The 24,377-nt window shown below is 52.8% G+C and overlaps 1 protein-coding gene across 1 annotated transcript in view; it reads right to left on the bottom strand.

Moving 5' to 3' along the window:
- Positions 1 to 12,093: 12,093 nt before the first annotated feature.
- Positions 12,094 to 24,377, bottom strand: part of LOC144932318 (fibroblast growth factor 4B-like) — a 35,655-nt gene continuing 23,371 nt past the window's right edge. The window contains exons 4-5 of the mRNA XM_078856258.1: positions 21,265 to 21,368; positions 12,094 to 12,548 (exon numbers count right to left, since the gene is read on the bottom strand). Coding sequence (XP_078712384.1) covers positions 12,345 to 12,548; positions 21,265 to 21,368 — 308 coding nt within the window. The 3' untranslated portion in view covers positions 12,094 to 12,344. The remainder of the gene's footprint in view (positions 12,549 to 21,264; positions 21,369 to 24,377) is intronic.

Raw genomic sequence — 24,377 nt, 5'->3', positions numbered from 1 at the left:
TCGGTCGGTCTCGTTTTGAGAATGTTTGCCAGTGGCAGGCAGTTGGAATCTGGAGAGATGGATAGCCTTAGAGCAGTCATCGTGGATAGTTTTTTCTGGACTTCGGTTGTTGTTGTTGTTGTTATTATCGACCGGGAATGTGCACGGTTCACTGGAATATGAGCGCAAAAAAACCTCAGCAGCGTCGTTTTCAAAACGTGCCCATTGTGTAAATAACAATGCCAATTATTTACCCAGGACAGCATCGCGGATCCTCAGAAGACCCTTTGTCGGAAGGGTTCGGTTGCAATATGTCAGACGTTTGGCCAGTACCGTGAGTGGCTGCAGTTGGAAAGAAACCGGTGGGAACCCCCAGCAAGCATAGCAGGAGGGTGCCACTCCCTGGGTATGCGCCTCCATCTCATGGTTACCCAGCAGCCCACGCCTAGGACACCTTGCCATTCCCAAGCGGTCTCCACATCCAAGAAAAAAACTCACGAGACTGGGTTCATTCAGACAAAGTTGGTCATACATCGATATGGTCGTAATCTCGAGCGTAGTGCGACGACATTCGTGATGAACACAATTTATAGGGCGTACGTGTTTCACGAATCGGAGGCGATGTTCGATCGCGAACTCGGGAGGCGCGGAGTCAGAGCTCAGAGTCCTGCCCACCTCCACCACGTGTGCCGGTCCGACACGGCAACTGGAAACAGATACCAACCGTTTGCCATCGCCTGAAAGTGGTAATATTGTACGTACCGTGGACTCTTTTAAGTGTGCTTAATTGCAAATACGTATGTCCGAATTGACCGTTGTTGTCCATTGTGATCACTATTGTTGATGTTGTTGTTATTGGTGGGAGGGATGGGAGTGGTTTTTGAGCGAGGGACTAACGTTTGTGGATTTATGAAAAGATGCTACCAACATAAAAAAAAAACCTAACAATTCGTGGCGACTCACCTAGGCCACGGGCCCAGACTGTCCTCCACCTCCCCCACACAAGTTTGAAGCTGCGATAACGAGGGAACGTACTTTTCTTTGACTCCCACATGCAACACGCATCACGCACAGACACTGGCGTTTGATTGAAGCTGGAGGAACCCGACGAGCTGCGGAGATCCTTGCAAAATGTGTCCAGCCCAAGCTGGCGTCATGGGGCCCACTCTCGAAGTGATGCCCTCGCCGGAGCTCTCTCAAGCTCACCAAACGGAGCTCGCTCGAAGCCGGAACCCCAGCCAACCGGACAGCCCAGCGCACACCAGAGGTCGCAACCGGGTACCCGATACCCGTACCCTACCCGATACCCGGCTACCCGTACCCGGCCGGGTATGGGTACCCGTTTGCGAACCTGGTGCGGCCAGGTACGGGTACGGGTAGGCCGTGAGTCACTGGTTAGTCACCGTTTGTCACTCATTTCCCAACGTCTTGTCTCTTCTCACAATTCAAGTTCCTAGAATCAACCCACCCGCGCCTGCAACATGGCTTCATCCCAGAGGTCGCAATCAGGTACCCGTACCCTACCCGTACCCGGCCGGGTACGGGTAGGGTACGGGTACAGCCGGGTATGGGTACGGGTACCCGTTTGCGACCCTGGTACTTCCGGGTACGGCTACGGGTAAGGAATCAAAACCCGTTTGCGACCTCTGGCGCACACGTCGTCATCGATCGGCAGCTACGAGTGGAGAGCTTGCGAGGAGTGGCTGGAGGTGAAGAAACAACCTTGAACACCGCCAGCCAGGTCGACGTCCGTGGCGGCCCGCATGCTGCGCACGTTTTAGCTTTAGCGGGCTGTCGAGGGCGGTCGGAGGTGGTGGAGGAGTACGCTCGTGGGGTATGAAGAAAGGGGACTTGGTTGGATCGTGTAATACAAGTTTGCTCAGCTGTGTTTTCCCGAGGGCCATTGGGTGGGCCACGTGACATCACGCGTCACATGTTTTTGTTTGACTGACGTCACAATGTCACGTGCACGGACGTTTTGATCTCGTGCGGTGGCATTGTAAAGGTCACGATGTCTGTACGTGTGACCGCTAATCTGTATCTCTTATCTCTCGGTTATCTCTCTCATATCTCACGAATTTGCATCTCTCTCTGTGTCTCATCTCGGTGGGCCACGTCTCTTGGTGGGCAGGCCACTCCAAGAGCCTTCGCGGGTCACATTTTGGGCCGCACGCCACCCTGTTCAAGAATCCTATCATGCACACTTTGTGAAGCAGCTGCGGTGGAGATGATGAGATGAAACTAATCAATGAGGCGAACTAAAATGATTTGAGTTATCCGCGCCGTCGCTCCTCGCGAGCTATGGACGGTCGTGTGTGGGCGCGCGCACACTTTTGTAATAATTTATATTTTTGACATCAGTTTGTACGAAAATAAAGTGTATTTTTACAATGTTGGCGATCTGCGTTTATTTACTCTTTGTCAGCAACGGCTGTTGCTCACATTGTGCACTCCCAAGAAGGCCTAGTGGTTGACGGAAAGTCTAAATTACAAAATTAAGTTGTAAATTACAAACTTAGAGTGTAAATTACACTTTAAATTTGTATGCCGGGCGGTGGTGGCACGTGGCCTAGACTCCAGCACTGTGGAGCAGAGGTCGCAACTGGGTACCCGATACACGTACCCTACCCGATACCCGGCTACCCGTACCCGGCCGGGTACGGGTGCGGGTACCCGTTTGCGACCCTGGTGCGGCCGGGTACGGGTTCGGGTAGGCCGTGAGTCACTGGTGAGTCACCGTTTGTCACTCATTTCGGGTAAGGTACGGGTACCCATTTGCGACCCTGGTGCGGCCGGGTACGGGTAAGGAATCAAAACCCGTTTGCGACCTCTGCTGCGGAGGCAGCGAGGGTCGGTGGATCATCGCACAGTTGTTGTTTAACTCCCCTCCCGCGGGCGCCGATGAGGTGCCGTACCCTGGCTCGCCAGGAGAAGGCGGTACGACAAGTGGACGAATCGCCATCCGTTTCCATCCGTAAGATAATGGTGTTGCCAGCCTCGCACCCATGGGTTCTCTTGGGGTGCTCCGGTTTCCTCCCACACGTATAATAAACACAACCACTCATTGATGAATTGAAGACATCTTAAAATAAAACAATGCTGGGACCCTCCTGCAAAAGACTGCTATGACTCGGTGGGGCTTCCTGGATAAATTAGGGAATCATATTCTTAGGTTTTTTCGGTAAAGTCACGTAGGTAAAACATTAAAATTAATAAAAGTAAAATAAAATAAAAATCACGACGTTTCGGAGGCAACACAAGTCTCCGTCATCAGGTGGGACCGTCACAGCCAGATGCAGCAAATCTGGCTGTGACGGTAAAGTCACGTAGGTAAAACATTAAAATTAATGAAAGTAAAATAAAATAAAAATCACGACGTTTCGGAGACAACACAAGTCTCCGTCATCAGGTGGGACCGTCACAGCCAGATGCAGCAAATCTGGCTGTGACGGTTCGCGACTCGAAGCGCGTCCAGCCGCCACGTGGGAGGCGCCGAGACGGCCGGCACACAGCCGCGTGTGCAGACGCCGCGCGGGGCACAGACACACAGCCACCAGGACGCGCGGCAGCCCACAGACACACAGCACAGACACACAGCAGACCACAGACACATCAGACCACAGACACAGCACAGCAGCCCGCAGACACAGCACAGCACAGACACAGCACAGACACACAGCACAGACACAGCACAGACACAGCACAGCACAGACACACAGCACAGACACAGCACACCACAGACACACAGCACAGACACAGCACACCACAGACACAGCACAGACACAGCACAGCAGCCCGCAGACACAGCACAGACACACAGCACAGACACAGCACAGACACAGCACAGCACAGACACACAGCACAGACACAGCACAGCACAGACACACAGCACAGACACAGCACAGACACACAGCACACCACAGACACACAGCACAGACACCGCAACCACAGCACAGCACAGAGACACAGCACAGACACACAGCACAGACACACAGCAACCACAGACACACAGCACAGAGACAGCACAGACACACAGCGACCACAGATACAGCACAGACACAGCACAGACACACAGCACAGCACAGACACACAGCAACCACAGAGACACAGCAGACGCGCAGCGGCAGACCGGACACACTAAAACAGACGTCAAACCAGACGCACCGCAGCTCCCCCCACCCCGACACACGTCAGGCTGGATAGCAAAGCAGCCCTGACGCCACGATTCGCCGGGCGCACAACCAATCCCTGCCGTGTCAGTGAAGCAAGGCGACATGGCCGGGTGTCGTTCGGACGGTGCCTGCAGACCGGCAGGGGAGGAGGCCCACTGTCGACTGGCTCGCGAGAGAGGCAGGAGAGTTGTCCGTGGCTGGGTGAGTGGCGAAGTTGGTGTGGGGTCGTGCACGTGCCTGGTTTGGCTATTGGGTTAACGCTGGTCAAGATTGGTGGTGTTCATTCAGACGCTGTCTTTCCGACAGACCTGTTCTTCACCTGAGGACGGCTGCTCGCGTTGTGGCCGAAACGTCGTGAGAATTGTATTTTATTATGTTTGATTTTTATAATTGTATTATTTCCCTTCTACGTGACTGTACCGAAAGAACCAAGAAGATGAATCCCTGCAGTCACGAAAGCTTTAAATCGAAATTTATTGGGTTAAGGTTTCGGACGAGGACTTGTACCGATTTCTCCAGGATAAAGACGTCTTCTGATGCTGTATTCGTGCCTGGTTAGCTAGTTAGACAGGGGTTAGTAATATTGCCCAGTTGGCTAGTTGGTTAAGGAGAGGGCCACCTGTAAGGACTAGGCGAACGATAGGTTGGCTGGCTGATTTGCATTCTGACCACAAGCATTGTGGTTAACGCAGACATGATTCCTTGTTAAAGGTTTCAGTTTGGTGTTCTAACATCTTAACACCTGTTTTGTTGCCAGAAAAAAGGGGAAAACCCTATTATGGTTCTGGCAAAGGAGGTCCCATGACGGTTAAACGTCGTCGCATAGGTGGAGTTTGACTTCTATATTTGGGGGGGGGGGGGGGGGTTTCGCTTTGTCCCTCACATTAGGAATTGCAGGTGCATATACTTAATCTAGTTTTCATTGTAAACTATTGAAAGTACATTTATGAAGGTGTCCAGTTTGGGTGGTGCGTTGCCCCTCCGTGCCCCCCCCCCGCTTCCTCCGCCCATGTGTAGTTGTATGGGTTGATCTCGTAGTCGTGGCTGGCCAGCTCGATGGTCAGGGTCATGGGGAAGGTCTTCGTACTCTCGGGGCTGGTCGGCGAGCTGATTTAGGGGGTGCGGGGATCACGTGTGATCGGCTGGTGTGCTCTCGTCTCCTTCTACCCTGCAACCCCCCCCTCCCCATCGTCACCCATCTCATGTCCCAGGGTGTTTGGCCACCTCTCGCAGTCGGCTGGAGTAGCTTCCAAAACCCATCATCTCCCAGGCGCACTGGGAGAAGGCGCGTGCGCGTGGTACATTACGACGACTGAGATCACCCACAACGCGGTTGATGGACACGAGACACTGCACAGTCCCGCTAGTCTTGGTTTCATATTGTTGTTGTCATCGTTGTTGTTGTTGTTATTGTTGTTGCTGGTCGTGAATTTACAAGCGGTGGTGTTAGACCGCCCGCTCGCCCGCCACTGTCATCGTCAACCTCACGCATTTTATTTTTTTCCCTCCTCCTCCTCCATCATCATCAATCATCCGTGGTACATCTCGAGAGGTATTACGCGAGTTCAATAACGTCGCGTGGAACGGCAGCGGCGTGCGTGTGGGTGTGTGGGTGACGCGGCGATTACTAAATTGTTAACATTTATGAAAGCAGACGTTACGAAATATTAAGTACACATCATCACCCCGATGCTATATATATTCTCAGGCGCAACACCCCCCGCTCCTCCGCCCCCCTCCCCCCTCCAAAAACAAACAAACAAACAGCTCTTCTTGACTTAAAACTTTCGCGACTACAGAAAATCATATTCTTGGTTCATTCGGTAAAGTCACGTAGATAGAAAATAAAATTTTAAACTAAATTCAAATTTAAAATAAAAGCAAAAAAACCACGACGTTTCGATCGCAACACAAAGCGGTCTTCATCAGGCGGAGACCGCTTGTGTTGCGATCGAAACGTCGTGGTTTTTAGTATTTTTATTTTATTTTTTTATCTCCGTGACTTTACCGAAAGAACCAAGAATCTAGACAGCTCTTCTCTTGTCGCTACACACCGACAGGCTGAGTTGTCCCCTGGCTGCCCGACACGTGGCGTCACTTGCAAGCGACTGTCACCAGGCACGGGTGCTGTCCTGACGGCCACTGCAGGGGAGTGGACAGAGAGTGCGAAAGTGACCCGGCCGTGACGTCACTCCGGCATGACCCAACGTCATTTGAACGTCTTTATCTGGACGTTCGACGATTTATCCCTCACCCCCCATCCCCCCCCCCGTTCGACCTCACGGCGATTTGGTTTAACCCGTCATCGAATGTTTACGAAATAATACCTGGAAATCCAGCAGCACTGTTTGTAAATCATTTACCTGACTCTGCTGATGAAGTCCGCAAAGGGTGAAATCGGTCGGTCCGGTCTTTGCCTCCTTAACCAAATGCTGCTGTGGTTATATGATAATAATGAAAGACCGGATGGCCAATGGGCCCATGGACTAAGCCACTTTTGACTTTGTATATACGGCACGTGGGTATACTCTCTGTGCGTGCGGAACGTAGGATAATCGATTTAATCCGTGCCCCACAACGCTGCACTACGGCGCTCCTACTCGGAGAAACGAGACCCTGCATCGCAAACCAATCAATCGAGCAGCGACAAGACCAGAGAGCTCTTGAACAGCAGTGTACGCAACGCGGGAAACAAAACTGCGTCTTTAAGACATCTTAAAAGCAAAGGTGCCTGGGACTATACAGGATGATCCATCGATTATAGATACCCCACTTATTTGAAGAGGGAAAAAACCTCGTATTTATAATACGCTACGGAGAGCGATTGCCCGAACCTTCTCTTACTGCATGGGGTCCCCCCCGCCCTTAAAGGCAGTGTTATTGACGAATGCGCTGATTGTTTTTATTGTTGTTGTGGCTACGTACGGTGCGAAAGAAGTTCAACTCACGTTGCAGGCCAATCACTGCGCGCGATGTTGTCCAAAGAGAGTTAAGACATCGAATTACGTGCTTCTTGCGGATTGGTGGAGGTGGGGTGGGGGGGAAATGTAGAGAGGCTTTGACGCGTAAAATGCTGCGCCCTCCACGATGCCCCCCGAATGTTTCAATCAATTTAAGACACAGGCGTGGCCACGGCAGGACGAGTGTGGCCGTGCAAGTCAAACTACGGACCATGAAAGTCCACCACTGCAGTCTGCGCTCCTGCAGCGGACGAGGAGGAGGAGGAGCGGCGAAACTACACGAACTCCCTCCCTCCCTCTCTCCTGAAGCCCTCTCGTCGTGGCCGGCGGACCTCGACATTGGCATCGAGCTCCTGGACATTTCGCTGCTGCCAAGCGCAAGAGGAGACTATGAATTGCTTTAGTGGGGTATCTACAGATGGATCGCAGTGTGTCTTGCAAGCAATTACGCGAAGCTTGTTTTTTTAGCGGCAAGCCGATTGTCATTAAATGTCAATTTGCACAACTCTAGTGGTTTTTTTTCAGATTTCCACTTTGTACATGTAACACTCTGTAAACTTTTTAAAACAAAAAGAATGTCTTAGTGATACCATATTCTCCGAAATAAAAGACGCACTTTTTTCCCTCTACTAATTAGAAAATAAAACTTTATAGGTGCGTCTTGTAATCCGTTAGCTGTGTGTGTGTGTGTCTGTAGAGACCGGATTTGTGGCACTTTATTACCACCCGCGGCGCGGGTTTGTGGGTGCGTCTTACTTTTACAGAGAATACGGTAACGACAGCCAACAGTGACCAACATCGACAACGCCGAAAACAAACAGGACAACATCAACAACAGAGTTCTAAGCTAGGATGACTAATAAATATTTGGAAATATAAGTGCTGTACAGAATACCTTTCAAACGAAATGATTTTGTTGTGTTTTTCAAATGTTTTTTTTTTACAAATAGCAACCGCATATAACTTATAATTAAAATGATCAAAATATACACATAGCCATTTTTTTATAATTCTATACTGTATATATACTGTATACACACACACTACTCATAGTAAGTACTGTACTGCATACTTAACCGCATTTAAAAAGTGCATTCATCATTTGTAAAGAAGTGGTTGCTGAAGGATAAGGAGATGGTTTGGATGAAAGGGTTGGTGGAACGATGAGTGGTCTCTGGTGCTCACTGGGCGCCAGGCACGGTTCGATTAATCGAGCGCTCGCGATTGCAACAGAGTGCATCGATCGGATTGCGCGGCGTGAGAATCGATGATTTAGTCTGGACACATGGCGACGGTGGCGAGTGAGACAGAGAGACAAACGATACAAAGGAGGCGGTACCAAACGAGACGCGACAAATCATCGGTTCTTGAATCGAATCGTGATTTGATTCGTTTGTAAAAAAAAAATGCCTCTGCCGAATTTGGTCCCATCTCGTTCGCGTTGGCTCATTCGTTTGTATTGGCCTGGCTCTTACATTTGTCCCATTTAGCCTGAATGAACGTGAGCATGACATGTTTTCATGGAATATGCATCGATCGCACGCAATCTATTTTCACACGTAATGATTACATATGCATGTGTCGGGAGCGAATGAACGTAACATTTTTTGAAAAAATATATTTTAATTGATAAATCGATTAATCGTTTCGTGCCCATTGAAGTGTGATAAATATTCCACTGGGCGGCGCTAGAGACCCGCAGACGGGAGTCACGTGCACGAAAGTCGGTGAACGCGAACGCAGTCCAAATGTTTAACTTGCCACTGAGGCTACCGAACCTACCAACCACTCGTGGTCGATAAATTGTCGTGGTACCGTTTAATTTACATGGGCGCTTGAGTTTATACAGCACCGGGTGTGACCAATTCTTCTGTTGTTAGATCTTTTTTTTTTAGGTACAGCAATAGGATGAGTGGGGGGGGGGGGAAGCGATGGAAATTCCATATTTTCATGGCGAGGGCCAGACTCATCATAGAACCCATTACTTGACTTGCCACGAAGTGGTGATCGTTTTAACGGCCTCGAAGGGATGATGGGCTGCAATGGAACCCTGAACAGTGGGATGTAGAGTCAATCAGGATAAGTAGAATAAATACTAATGAAAATAATGTTCACGTGTTTACCGAGAGTCTCAATATATTTTTGAGCCGGGTCCTGCTTTACATTGGGATGTTTAGCCAAGTCATTGTTTTTTTTTTATATGACGACTTTTTAAAATCAATTCGTGTGGGAGGAAAACCGGGAGTCCCGGGCGAAACCCCACCACCACCACGCACGAGGAGGGCATCACCCTCGAACGTCTAACACAGACGGATCCACGAATGCCACCCACTTGCTGCACTGCAAACCCCGCGGCGGGGCAACTTGAGTATATCGCTGCCGGCTTTGGGGAATCTCGCAGGGAGCTCTGCGCGATACACCAACCCTCGGCCTCCAACGCGATGTCTCACGGGCGTGCCCCACCACGCCAGACTTGGGTGGTGTTGGATAAGAATGCGTCTCTGGGCTTAGCGGGGCTTCTGTGCAGACCGGAGCTGTGTGTGTGGTCGTGTCAGTGTGTGTCTGTGCGCATCTGCGTCTGTATTCCGTATGCATGAATGTGCGTGTGCGCGTGCGTGTGGTGGGGAGTGGTAGTGGAGCGGTTAGCGCGCCGCGCTACGAACCCGGCCACCCGAGTTCGATTCCCGCTCACGGCCAACACCAGTGACGATTATCTGAACCGGTCCTGGGCCTCCCCTAGGTCGACTCAGCCTCAAGTTAGTACCTGGTGCGATGTGTAAACATCGCCACTGGGGAGACAAAGGTGGCCGTGCGTGATGCTGGCCACTCACCCCCTCGTATGCGGTTCCGGCCTTCATAGGTGATCGTGAACAGCACTTGCCCCAACAGTCTGTTAAAGGCTATATGGGATGTTTGTCTTTGCATGAGTATATGTGTAAATGTGCACGTGTCCCTAAGTCTGTGCGTTTTACATGTGAATGTGCCATGTGTGCTTACCCTGTACGTGCGTGTCATGCGTATATCCGTGCGTGTCTGTCTATATGTCCTATCCCCCCACATCATCGCCCCATACAAATATCAAAACCCCGACAGACGGCGGGTTCGGGCAGCTAAAAACCCAGCGTATTTTCCAAATCCTCTTGCATTATAGAAATATGAGCGGCTATAATAACCGTGTCGGAGTCACTGAGCCGGAACCGCTCAGAGCCTGTGTTCGGATCCAGGTTTCAGCCGCCCGACCATGATTCAACCGAGATTCTCGAGCGGAGACCGATCAGTGTGAGATCGAGACCCACCCATAGACTCGCAGAGAGACTCGATCTCTCAGCTGGAGAGACCGATCGAGTCACAAAGAGGCCAGTCGCCTCGCCACGGTGGTGCCCCGATGTTAACTACCTTTCCCCGTGGCCTCGTGGATTTTTCTCCGTGTCCTCCAGTTTTTCCCTCCAGATTGAGAATCAAGACGCGTTGAGAGTATTTGGCTGCGATACATTTCCACGTGATAAGCCACTTCGTTGAGCTTTCATTTGTGGCTTCTGAAAAGAGCTATACAGCTCAGTGGGCATTACCTGGTAAAACATCATTTAATTAATCGTTTTTTGTTTAGTTTGCAAAGACAAAGTTGTGATTAAATTGGTTTCTCAAGCATAGCGAATTAATGATGGTCTCAGTCCAGTCACCACCGATGACTGAAAAATGAGATTTTTTTCCCATCGTGTTCGATTTGGCGGGGGGGGGGGGGGGGGTAAAATTATTTGCCAAAATTCTAACTTTGAAATTAAATATTTTTGATTTGATTGCCATGCGGCGAGGAACGCGTCTATAGTAGCAGGGCACGTGCGGCATTGCAATGCCCCCTCCTCGTGCGAACAAAGAGCGGACCGCAGTGACCTCAGAAGGGCAGTAGTTCTATGACATCATAATCATCGTCGTCGTCGTCATCGTCGTCGTCAATGATCCTCATCCAGGGCCGTTCCCCGACACGAGGTGACGCTACACCGCTCGATGCTAGAATTCCGAAAAAGGAATATCCACATCTCACGACAACTCGCTACTGAAATCCCGATCGGGTTCCACTTCGGAGAAGCAAAAAAATAAAGAACATCAATAATGTTTTTTTGATTTTACGCGACACGTGGACAACCCAAAATGATCGGTCAGTAGCAGTCACCGGACATGCGTTGCCCGTTACCATTGGGGACAAGTGGCGGTTGGTCGTCTTGTCCTTCACAAGCCTCATTCGGCTCGTATCTAAGAACTGCCGTGTCCCATTATAAGTGCCCTCGCATCTTGCCACATCAACATAACCGAGGCAAGTCAACTCCACCCATCGCCGCCACCGCCCCAGCCCGTCACCTTAAAGGTGTCAGTTCCACGGACACCTTACGTCTCTCTGTCTGTCTCTCGAAGTCTTCCAATCCTCACGATCGTTGTCGTCATCATCATCATCATCGTCATATTCTTCTCCTCCAGATCATCGCGGACAAATTGCAGCGAAATGGAATCACCGATTCATGAGCAACGACGCGACGATTTGGCGACAGTTGTCAAGTCGATGGCTGCGATCGGGTGGTCGATGTTCTTCATCAGAGAAGTGGACCTTCATCGTAGGATTATAATCTTCATCGTTTGGAGCTGGGGGTGACTGTGGTTGATGTCTTCTCACCCCATCCAGGCCCCCCTAGGCCAAAACTTCATAGTCCAATCAAGCTGTGAGAACCCAATCGCAAGCACACACGCATACACACACACGCATACTCCACCATCTCGTCCCATTGCTGGTGGCATCATCATCAACTCCCAATCACTATCATGAACGTTGGTCTATCTATTGCTGGATGAAGTCCTCCCCATGCCATGTGAGTGATTGCGATCTTTGTTGTTGTTCACCACGCTGGTTCCGCAATGCCACCACAATCAACGTCAACGCTCATGCATCTCAACTCTCTGATCTCAGTTTAACACGTGGGCTTTGATCTCATCGCTCCGTCGCAACATCCACGCTGGTTGACTTCTCGGGTGATCTCCCCCCCCCCTCTCTTCTCCTCTCCCTTTGGCTGCCATTCCATCACCAGTCTCATCCACCGGACATCATCATCATCCTCACCACGACCATCACCACCCCTGCTTGCGACGGCGAAGTCCCACCAAAGCCCACACCTCACCGTTGCCTCGAACAGTCAAAAGAGCGACGGCGTCCCTCGTTCGCGTTCCGTCAAGGGGGCCGTCGCGCCTACGCCGGGTGCTCGTTCTCCCCGCCGATGCGTCTGGGCAGGAAGTGCGTGACGGTCAGAGCCAGGGACACCCGGCCGCCTCTCTTGCTGCGCCCCCCCTTGCTGAGGCCGATGTACATCCCGGCGTGCTCCCACGACTCGTAGGCGTTGTAGTTGTTGGGCAGCAGGATCTCGCGGAACTTGCACTCGTCGCTGAAGTTGGACTGCGAGCGAGAGAGACAACAAAAAAACGTGCGACCGTCCGCGTCAAATTCTTTCAACCTCCCGTCTTTCGGAGACAACGATCCCCCGCCACACCCCCCCGCCCCCCTCTGTATCTGTACCGCAAGTCCTCGCTTTACGTGCAGTGTTCACACAACGTGTCTTCGCTATGACGCGGTTCTTCCGTCAGGGAACGCTTTTCGCGTAACACACACCGTTATTATAACGCGGAACGCGTCCCATTATAACGCGAAACGCGCCCTTTATAACGCGAAACGCGCCTGTTATATAACGCAGTTTATGAGCGGGTCGATGACGAACTACTTTCTTGTGCTGCACGGCCGAGTCGATACAGTGCATGGAATAATACAGTAACGCAGCGGCATACCCTCAGATATTTGTCCCGCCATCATACCGTGCGTGTGTGCGTACATCGTCAAACTTATTTCAGTATCATTCACGGCGACATTGTTTTCGCTTCACGCGCCTTTTCGCTTCACGCGGCACTTTTCAGGATACGCATCAACCGCTTGACACGAGGACGCCGCTGCACACGACGGGAACCCAGCCTGCCCCTTGAGCGAGTGACACGTAGGGAGGGGTACATGGCTTGAGTCGTGCCTCCTTCCTGCGGCTCGTCATGAACACACAACTTTGCGAGCAGGATATTTACGCAATTGCTGTCCGGCGGCGGGAGAGATCACAAGTATGACACTCACATTCGGAGCAATCCTCATTTCTCAATGCCCCAAATGTCACGTCAATCATCCTTACGCTTGGCAAATTGCTGCCGCCACTCGGCCACCCGAGTTCGATTCCCGCTCACGACCACTTAGGGAGACAAAGGCGTGGTGCTGGAGACCCACCCCTTCACTTGCCCCAAAAGCATGTTAAGGCGACATGGGGATCTTTGTCCTTGGCTTGTTGATAATATACATTTGGTGAGTGCTGGCTCAGTGGTGAGCGCACTGCGTTACGAACCTGGCCACCCAAGTTCGACTCCCACTCATGGCCACCGACACCAGTGACCATTCATTATCTGTCCCTCACCTACGTCGACTCCGCATCAAATGCGTGCCTGGTGCGATGTATAAACATCGCCACTCGGGGATACAAAATCAGCCGGGCGTGGTGCTGCCCACCAACCCACTCCTGTGCCCTGCCAGCCTTAATAGGTTCTCGCGCCCAGCGCTTGTCGCGACAGCCTGTTAAAGTCTATACGGTTAGGGGATCTTTGTTGTATGCACGGCAGTGGAGGCGGCAAAGCGAGGAAGAGACGGGGTGATGAGGCGGAGCGGTCGGGAGCGAGCGTGTGCGGACACGTGCTGCGGGATGCCTGTGACGCAGCGCGCACACCCCCCCACTCTCAACTGCAAAGGTCACCGCCCGTCTGATGGTGCTTCAGGTGTTTGCCTTGAACATCACCGCACGGCGACAACGGCTCACCGCCGCCGCCGCTACACATGGTTGTGTCTGTCGCCCGGGGCCGCGTGTAAGCACTTGAGGATGAATGCCTCGACATTAGCGCTCGTGTTGCGAGTCGAGAGGTGCGGGGCTCGCGCGGGTCGGCAAAGGTCATGCCCGGGAGCGACGGCTCACAAGGCTGACCCCCTAAACGCTCACTCTCACCAACCCGTCCACCCACCCGCCCAACCGCCCATCCCCTCTCTCCCTATCTTGTCCTTCTCAATTCTCAAGCACAAGCACCGGTGCCTTTGTCAATGCACTGCTGAATTAAGGTTTCACTGCATCGCGCGCTTCCAGATGAGCGTCTGCGGCCGACTGGAACGCTCTCGTTTCCGATATTAGGAAGCCACTGGAGCTTTTTATTCATCTGGATTGGTAACGAATTTCTTTAGAACTGGTTTTTAGTTTGGAGTTTGTTGTTCTTACCCTGCACCTCCGATTGTCACGGTTGGCTACGTACGGTGCAAAAAAAGTTCAACATACACACACAACGTTCCCCCACCCACCCCACCTTACTTCACTACGCCCGTCAGTGTGTGTTGGTGAAAGTGACGAAGTGAAGCCTGGGACCGGTTCAGATATGACTCGCCACCGGTGTTAGCCGTGATCAGGACTCGAACTCATGTCACGAAACAAACCACCCCCAAATCTCCCCGCACCCCCCACCAACCTATCCCCCCCAAATCTCCCCCCCACCCGACCACCAACCTAACCACCCCAAATCTCCCCCCACCACCACCACCAACCAAACCCCCCTAAATTCCCCCCACCACCACCAACCTAACCACCCCAAATCTCCCACCACCACCACCACCACCACCAACCTGACCCCCCAAAATCTCCCCCGCCCCCCCCCACCACCGACCTAACCCCCCCAAATCTCCCCCCCCACCACCACCAACCTAACCACCCCAAATCTCCCACCACCACCAACCTAACCCCCCAAAATCTCCCCCGCCCCCCCCACCACCGACCTAACCCCCCCAAATCTCCCCCCCCCACCACCACCAATCAAACCCCCCAAATCTCCCCCCCCCACGACCAACCGAACCCCCCAAATCTCCCCCGCCCCCCCACCACCAACCTAACCCCCCCCCAAATCTCCCCCCACCCCACTGCCCACCACGTATCACTCACCACTGAGCTAACGACACGTAACGACGCAATGTCCGATCCCACAAATAGACGATGCGAGACATCACGCCAGAGGTGGGACAAAGTCATTGTTATGCAAGTCCAAGTCGAGTCGCAAGTCATCAAATTCATGACTCGAGTCTGACTCGAGTCCAAGTCACATGACTCGAGTCCACATCTCATAGGTGGGACAAAGTCATTGTTATGCAAGTCCAAGTCGAGTCGCAAGTCATCAAATTCATGACTCGAGTCTGACTCGAGTCCAAGTCACATGACTCGAGTCCACACCTCTGCATCACGCTGCTCCTGGCGCCGGTTGTTTCCCATCTCCCGTGCGCCACCTGGACGTGAAGGTTGTCGCTGTTGCTCTGCAATCTTACAATCTTACATCAGCAGCCGTGCGAACGAAGAGGACGCGAACGAACTTCCGTGGCGAGTGATGTGCGCGCCTCTCCCGGACGCCGAGTAAACCTCCACGCACGACCGACGCTGCGCGGCGACAGGCCTTCATCTAGCGGTGGATTTGTCCAAGGGATGAATGAACGTGATTCACGGTGTTGTCTTTTTTTAATTCATCACGACCGTCGGCTCGCGAAACAAAGCGAATTCAACTTTCTAAAACGTTCCTTCGGTCACGATGGAGTCGCCGTCGGCCGCCACCGCGTGTGCCATTCATTGTGCGGCAGCCAATTAACGAACGCTCAATTAAACAGGCATGCGGCCAGGGTGCACTGTAGGAAACCCGATCGCTGACGTGAGAAGAGCGGAGTTGGGGGAGAGGATTGGGGGTGGGGGGGAGGTGAATCAGCGGTGGGAAGAGAGAGAGAGGGGACTTGGCGTGATGCGTGAACGACGATTCCACAGCAGCGTCCGCACGCTGAGAGCCAATTTTGAAGGGTTCGACACCGGAGCAGGGGTGGCCAGCAGTGCCGGACTATCCTAGTAGCACGAGTAGCTACACAAGTAGCTACACAAGTAGCTACACAAGTAGCTACACAAGTAGCTACACAAGTAGCTACACGAGTAGCTACACAAGTAGCTACACAAGTAGCTACACAAGTAGCTACACAAGTAGCTACTTGTGTAGCTACACGAGTAGCTACACAAGTAGCTACACAAGTAGCTACACAAGTAGCTACTTGTGTAGCTACACGAGTAGCTACTTGTGTAGCTACACAAGTAGCTACTTGTGTAGCTACACAAGTAGCTACACAAGTAGCTACACAAGTAGCTACTCGTGTAGCTACACGAGTAGCTACACAAGTAGCTACACAAGTAGCTACACAAGTAGCTACACAAGTAGCTACACGAGTAGCTACACGAGTAGCTACACGAGTAGCTACAGAGAAGCAACTCTGATAATGATAATAATATGCATTATCATTATCAGAGTTGCTTCTTTTTGTTTGCTTTTTTGACTACTTGTTTTGTGGTTATTGCAAACATGATGCCTTGAATAAAGGTGTCAGTTTTGTACCAGCTTAAAAGGGTAAAAACCTACTACTACACACTCACACACTCACACTCGCACGCACTCTCTCGTGCTCCCAGAAGAAACCGGATCGCTCACTCCGCGTGCACGCGGGAGTGGAGTGCAGCGCGTTCAGCCGCGGCTCGGAGCCGCCGTTTGCTCGCGAGCAATTCTGTTCCGCCATTCACTCATTATTACTACGACTACGACTACTACGACTACTACGACTACGAGCGCGCGCCCGGCGTGACGCTGGGCCGAAGCGACAGGCGCGCGTTCCGTGCCTCGCTCGTACGGGTGAGTGACCGCAGCGCGTTCACCGAGGGCGAGGTCGACGCGGGAGATGTTGCGCCCGCGTACGTGGCTGTGACGACGATGAGATCGGACGGACGGCGTCTCTCTTTCGCTCTCTCTCTCTTTTTCTCTCGAGCTGTCACCATCCGGAGACCTACCCCCACCCCCCACCCACCCCCCCATCAGCGAACGCTTTGTCTGTCTGTCTGGCTCCCTCTCTCTCTCTCTCTGGTATTGCGTAACGACGCATTCGAGAGGCTGCTCTGTCGATCTGCTCTCTTAAAGAAATGATCAGAGGCCGGTTTGTCAGTTCATTGTCTGCAGACCTCATCAGGCGATGACAGAATCAGAATATGTGTTTGTACTCGAGGAATCCGATGAGCTATGAAGCTATTTTTTTGTACACATGTCCAGTGTGGGCGGGTAGGAACGTTACAACAAACAGTGCAGACACAGGACAGTGGTGCACAGTACAAGAAAGGTAAACTAATCAGCCAGTCCGTCTGTCGTATGGAGGCCCCGTTAGACAGCAGTCCGTCCACCTGTCTCTCTGTCTGTGTTTGTTTTTTGCACAGTTACACAATGCAAGAGACGAGTCTGCCAATTTCCAATATATATACGTGCTGTGAAGAATGGTCAATGCGCCAGAATTGGCCCTGGAAGATGGCTTCACAGAACTGCTTATTTCACCACAATATAGTCATACATTTTAAGCGCACTGCCTAGAGTGTTCCTCGCATGCCAATCAAATAAAAATTAGAAAATCTTACTCATGAAAATCCAATTATAATTTGTTGGGGTTTCTTTTTTTGCCGTGTGTGCAGGCATTCGTGACCGAGCTGAGACCATCAGCTCGCTACCCCTTGAGGAGCCCGGGCGCGAACATGCGCGGCTGAAAACCCGGCCTCGAACCCAGCTCCTCAGCTGTGTCAGCGCAAGTTTCCTGATGCCCGAGGTCACCCGTCTACACTGGCTCTAAAATCCAAGCTGCCTCGGTTCAATTCCTGGTCACGCACATCACAAAGAGGCAAACGGTGTCTGATCTTGCTTGCAAAATTCCTTTTTTTTTGTCGACGAGCGTGTGGCTGAGTGTGGCTGGGTGGCCTGGTAAGTTACTGAGTGGATGCTTTACTGGCTTGCTTCTTGGAGGGAATTGCAAAGAGGCTGATATTTGCAAACATAGACAGCGCTACTCTTTGGTTCTTTCGGTAAAGTCACGTAGAAAGAGAAAATAATAAATAATAGCATACGACGTTTCGATTGCAACACAAGAAATCATCATCAGGTACAAATGAAAGAGAAAACAAAACCGAGTAAACTTAGCAATATAATGTAATACAACACAGATAGTCGGCTAACATAACAGTCAGCACCCTACCTGGTTGATTACGTTCTTCCAAAGATTGCTAAATTTAAGAGAGAGATTAAACACAGAACAGGAGACACATAGACAGACACGTAAGCAGACAGAGATAACACAGAGACACAGAGAGAGAGACAAACACATAGTCACACAGAGAAACGACGCCTCTGTGTCGAGGCCTTAAATAGAGAGAGGGGGGCAGATAGCTGTCAAGGTGCAGCCCTGCAATGCCTTGGCTCTCGCCACTGCTGGCGATAGGGCCTCAACGGGAGACCGATCTTGAGAGCCCCACTCGAGGGTGTTTGTCGGCGCACTCTTCGGGAGAGGTGGAGCTATTAGCTCGTCACTGACGTTAGCCGTGTGGCCTAGAATCAAAATCTGGTCGCTGGGTTGGTGCTGCAGTGATCTAACCGTTGCGCCACTGCTCCCCTCCCCCCCTCCACCGACCCCCCCCCCCACCCCCAACATACACACGTGCACGCACGCACGTATGTGTTTAACCTATTTAAATTACATCACGCACGCAATGGTTATTAAATACGCACATGGCAGCATGAAGAGCGTGTGGAGGCACGCAGGCACGGAGAGAGGCATCGCGCAGACTCACAGAGAGTGAGACGGGCGGTAATGACGAGGTTTAGCCCGAGTGCTTTGCTCGCGTGGGGCAGGCAAGGGCTGAAGCCGCGTATTTGCGCAACGCGGTGGAGACACAGGTTATTATTAGGGCACAATTACAGGTGGAAATCAGCGTGTAAGTGCGTGCATGTATGTGCGTGGAGCGTTAGTGCGGTGGTTAGCGCGCTGCGCTACGAACCCGGCGACCCGAGTTCGATTCCCGCTCACGGCCAACACCGGATGACGATTATCTGAACCGGGTCTGGGCCTTCCCTAGGTCGACTCGGGAGACAAAGGTGACTGGTAATGGTGCTGGCCACCCAACCCCTCGTGTGCTGTGCCGGCCTTCATAGGTGCTCGCGAACAGAACTTGCCCCTACATTATGTTTAGGCTACACGTTGGGGGTGGGAGAGAACATCAGTGGCGAATGCCTGAACCCTGTCCTGGGCCTCCCCTAGGTTGGCACAGCCTCGAACGAGTAAACCCGACGCCGTGTGTGAAAACGCCGGCGTGAGGGTGACAGACAAAGACGGTGCGGCTCCAGCCCAAACCTTCCGCTGTGCCGACCTTCGTAAGCGCTCTTCGCTCGCGGCCCTTGCCCCGCGGCAGCTTGCGGAGGCTCCCGTGGGGCGATCTTTGCACGAGGTGAGTCGCTGGCGACCTGATTTACAACCGCAATCGTCGTCGCTGCCTTACGCAGGGAAACAGCTCGTAAAGCGGACCTCTCTCGTGTCCTGTCGACGCACACCGACGCTGTGTGTGGGATACGTTGGCTGTGCGGGTGTTTTTGGAACCTGAGCTGGCCGGGCGGTTTCAGGGGGGTCAGGGACAACCGGTTTGAATCCGAGTTTCAGCCGCCCGTGATGAAACTCGGGGTTCTTGAGTGGAGCGATTTAATGGTCTCAGCTCGGTCACCAATGACTGCACCCCAGCCCCCCCCCCCCCCCACTGCTGCCACCCCCACCCCCGCGTAATGTGAGGTTTTAAAACAGAATAATTTGTGAGCACGGCGCTTCGGGCTCCTGCCTGCGGAATTTCGGTGCCCCCTTCTCTGCTAATTGCTAGCGCTCTGTGTCGGGCCCTTGTCAGAATAAAAACAAAACTAAATTATAATTTGACTTTCCACCGAATTTGTATACATTAATTTGACTCAGAGAATAGAATAATAAAGAAACTAGTTTGACTGCCGCGCGAAAATCATTTCTCTGTGCCGGGGAGCGTGTGATGGGAAACCTCAACCCCCATCGTGTGCGGATTAGAGCCGTCACTGGATGTGATCTCAGGAGCAGCTCTGTGAGATCTCCTTCCGCGCACCGTGGAGATTCTCTTCTTTCTGTGAGCGCTCCCAATGAATGGACTACATCTTTAATTAGACGGGATGAATCCCATGAGCCATCAAAGCTCATTCTTCACAGACGTCCATACGCACGGCGCGTGTCCGGCCTTGCTGGCCCGGAAAGATATTTCCGCGCCCGGCAGACCGCATCGACCAAGAGGCGTCTCGCTCACGACTGTCGCGACGAGCCGCGTGCCGTCCACTCTTCCAGCGTCGCGGACAACATTCAGCGAGAAATGCAACCCTTGGCGCAATGGATGGCGTACAAGCAGCCCCATCCGCCATCCCCCCCCCCATTCTTGTTTATAGCAGAGGAGTGGTGGTGGTGGTGGGGGGCACGACACGACAAGGTCAATGTGTTAAGCAAACTTTAAACAAATGTTAGACGCCCGAACAGAATGAGTGACGACGCGACCTGCGTTGTGCCTGTCGCGCGCATTCTGCTCGGCGAGCTCGCACCTCTGGAGTACGAGGAACGTGTGCGTGCGTGTGTGTGTGTATGTGTGTGTGTGTATGTGTGCGTGTGTGTGTGTATGTGTGTGTATGTGTGCGTGTGTGTATGTGTTTGCGTGTGTGTGTGTATGTATATGTGTGTGTATGTGTGTGTGTATGTGTATGTGTGTGTATGTATGTGTGTGTATGTATGTATGCGTGTGTATGTGTGTATGTATATGTGTGCGTGTGTGTGTATGTGCGTGTGTGCGTGTGTGTGTATTTGCGTGTGTGCGTGTGTGTATGTGTGTGTGTGTATGTGTGTGTGTATATGTGTGTATGTGTGAATATGTGTGTGTGTGTATTTGTGTGTTTATGTTGGGCTTCTTTCGCACCGTACGTAGCCAAACGTGCTAATCGGCCGTGCGGGGGAAGGACGAGACTGCCAACAAAGCAGCTCTACGGGAATGGATGTGACGCGCATCGCTCGGTTGCGCCAACGCGTGTCGACTTGACTCCGAGAACTTTAAAGGGGGGCCCAGCAGCGAGGGAGGGGGGTGAGGCGGGCAAGAGGGGTGAGCCAGGTGAGCGGGCCGCGGACTCACCGATGCGTACAGCTTCCCCTTGTTACTCATGGCGATGAAGAGGCCGGCCTTGACCCCGTAGAGGCTCACGACCCCTCGCTCCACCGTGGCGATCTCCAGGAGACCTGCGGCCACGGCGTTACCGTCATGCACAGGGGGCGGCCGGCGTGAGCTCGCGGGTCATCGTCATCATCGTCATCATCATCATCACCATCGTCGTCGTCATCATCATCATCGTCATCGTCGTCATCATCGTCATCATCGTCATCGTCATCATCGTCATCTTCATCGTCGTCCTCATCATCGTCTTCATCGTCATCATCATCGTCGTCATCATCATCATCGTCATCTTCATCGTCGTCGTCATCATCATAGTCATCATCATCGTCATCATCGTCGTCGTCATCATCGTCGTCATCATCTTCATCATCATCATCGTCATCATCATTGTCGTCATCATCATTGTCGTCATCATCGTCATCATCGTCGTCATCATCGTCATCATCATGGTCGTCGTCATCATCATTGTCATCATCGTCGCAATCATTCCTGTCATTGTCTTGACACGTCTTCACTCAAGGCGCGCGACATGGAATGGGATGACGTAGTAGGCAGGGGGAGGGGCACGCTGCAGGGTGTTGAGGAACGAGTGGCAGCAGCGATAGAGGGGCGACTTGAGGATCACGAAAGGGCTATGGGGGAGGGACGGGGAAGGAGTGGGAGGGGAGGGGAGAGGGTAGATGAGGAAAATGGGCAATCGAGAAGAGGTGAGGCTTTAAGAGAGAAATCGGTGGGCGGTTATAAGGAGGAGGGGGAGGGCTGCTAAGGGCCCGTCCATAAATGACGTCACGCGATTTTGGACGATTTTTGACCCCCGCCCCCCTCGTCACACGGCGTCACAAAAAGTCAGACCCCCCCTCAAATATGACGTCACAAATCTCTGCCCCCCCCCCAAAACCATATTTCCATTTTGAAAATAAAACATGCTTCAAATCGCGTTAAACTATTGTCATTGTAGTGCGTATTTAATGTGGCGCTGCACTCTGATGTTGTAGGAGAAAACATTTGTTTAAAAAGTATATTTAATTAAGTAGGACGTGTTGTCTATATTTATTTAAAGTTGCGCATTTTTACGTGACGTCATATTTCTCAAGCCCCCCCCCCCCCCCTTGTCACCCATCGTCACAAATGTATGACCCCCCCCCCCCTCCCCTAGGTGCGCGACGTCATTTATGGACGGCCCCTAAGCGAAGGTCTCCTGCCGGCCGCCATCCATCGCGGGTTCCGTGGCGCCACGGTCCCTCTCGCTCCCTCCCCGCACTCACTCACTCACGCTCATGGGGCCCAGGGCAAACCCCAATGGGGTTGAACTCGGCTATGAGGGCGGTGGAGGGCATCGCGGGCACACGATGCAGGAGAAAGATGATGAAATGTGGCCCCCTTTAAATGTGTCTCCCGATTAGCACGGTTGGCTACGTACGGCGCGAAAGAAGTTCAACAAACACACAGCGAGTGAGCGGGGGGGGGAATTCCACATTCCTATCGAGGGGTCGAGTATATCCACAGGATGACCACTGACGACTTCCCACACATCAGTGGAGCTCATTTGATAAACCCCGAGCGGGAGGATGGCCAGATTCGACCGCCCCCCCCACCCCCAATCAGGAGTCGAACTCGTGACCTTCCGAGTCTCAGAGCCTCCCTCTCAGGAGGGTCCTGCAGCGCTGGGACGTTTGGCCAGTTCCACTTGATGTCGTACGGAGCGTTCTCGAGCGGTTAGAAACTCGAGCGGAACGGCGGAAACACCGCCCCTCTCCTCGCCCCCCGATACAGACGGCTTCACGATCCCGCTTGCTGTACCGCCACCCTCGCCCCCCAATACAGACGGCTTCACGATCCCGCTTGCTGTACCGCCACCCTCGCCCCCCAATACAGACGGCTTCACGATCCCGCTTGCCGTACCGCCGCCCCTCTCCTCGCCCCCCAATACAGACGGCTTCACGATCCCGCTTGCTGTACCGCCACCCTCGCCCCCCAATACAGACGGCTTCACGATCCCGCTTGCCGTACCGCCGCCCCTCTCCTCGCCCCCCAATACAGACGGCTTCACGATCCCGCTTGCCGTACCGCTGCCCCTCTCCTCGCCCCCCAATACAGACGGCTTCACGATCCCGCTTGCTGTACCGCCCCCCCTCTCCTCGCCCCCCAATACAGACGGCTTCACGATCCCGCTTGCCGTACCGCCGCCCCTCTCCTCGCCCCCCAATACAGACGGCTTCACGATCCCGCTTGCCGTACCGCCCCCCCTCTCCTCGCCCCCCAATACAGACGGCTTCACGATCCCGCTTGCCGTACCGCCGCCCTCTCCTCGCCATCTTGTCACCCCGAGCGGGTGATGGAGTTCCACACGTTCAAAAAGAAACTCCGCCCGATCCGCCAACCCTCGCCTCCAAAAGCACCGGATCGCAGGCGTGCGTCACGACGACAGATTTAGTCACCGGAGCGAAATGTTACTGCAGATAGATATAAACTCCTCCTCCTCCTCATCATCATCATAATCACCACTATCATCATCACCACGTGCCATTATCAATCCACTGCTGGATGAAGGCCTCTGTCGCCATCTTTCACAACCCTGCGATGCAACAGTCCGCGCGAGCGCCTGCAAACGGGCCACGCTCATCGCTCCATCTCCACAGCAGGCGGAACCCCTGGACGAGTTCCCTCCCTTAGCTACCGCTCCTTCTTTAGTCTTGCCCAACCGGCCATCATCCCTGCCCAAGCCCACCCATCTACACGATCAACCACCAAATGACGCCATTAACCCGCGGAGGTTCGCTGCTCCACGTGTCCCGCTCGCACTGCCCCTCTCAGTGTCATTTTTCAGTTGCAGTTTCATTGATTAGGTATAGCCCTGTGAGTTATGCGGCTCTTGACTCGGGTGCAACCGCAACAAACAAAAACATGAACAAAGAACATCTTAAAGTGACTCCGCGCAAACAAAAAAATCCGGGGGGAAAAACAGCAAAATCTTCATCCCAAGCGCGCGTCTCCCCGTGCTTCTGCGCGCACCGTAGGCCTCTTGCCCCGTCCTCTTCGTGGCCGGTGTCCACACGACTACGCGGCTCCGCGTG

The sequence above is a fragment of the Lampetra fluviatilis genome, chromosome 5 (genome assembly GCF_964198595.1).
Source record: "Lampetra fluviatilis chromosome 5, kcLamFluv1.1, whole genome shotgun sequence".
In the NCBI taxonomy this organism is placed as follows: Eukaryota; Metazoa; Chordata; class Hyperoartia; order Petromyzontiformes; family Petromyzontidae; genus Lampetra; species Lampetra fluviatilis.
This window is presented reverse-complemented; position numbering and strand designations above follow the sequence as displayed.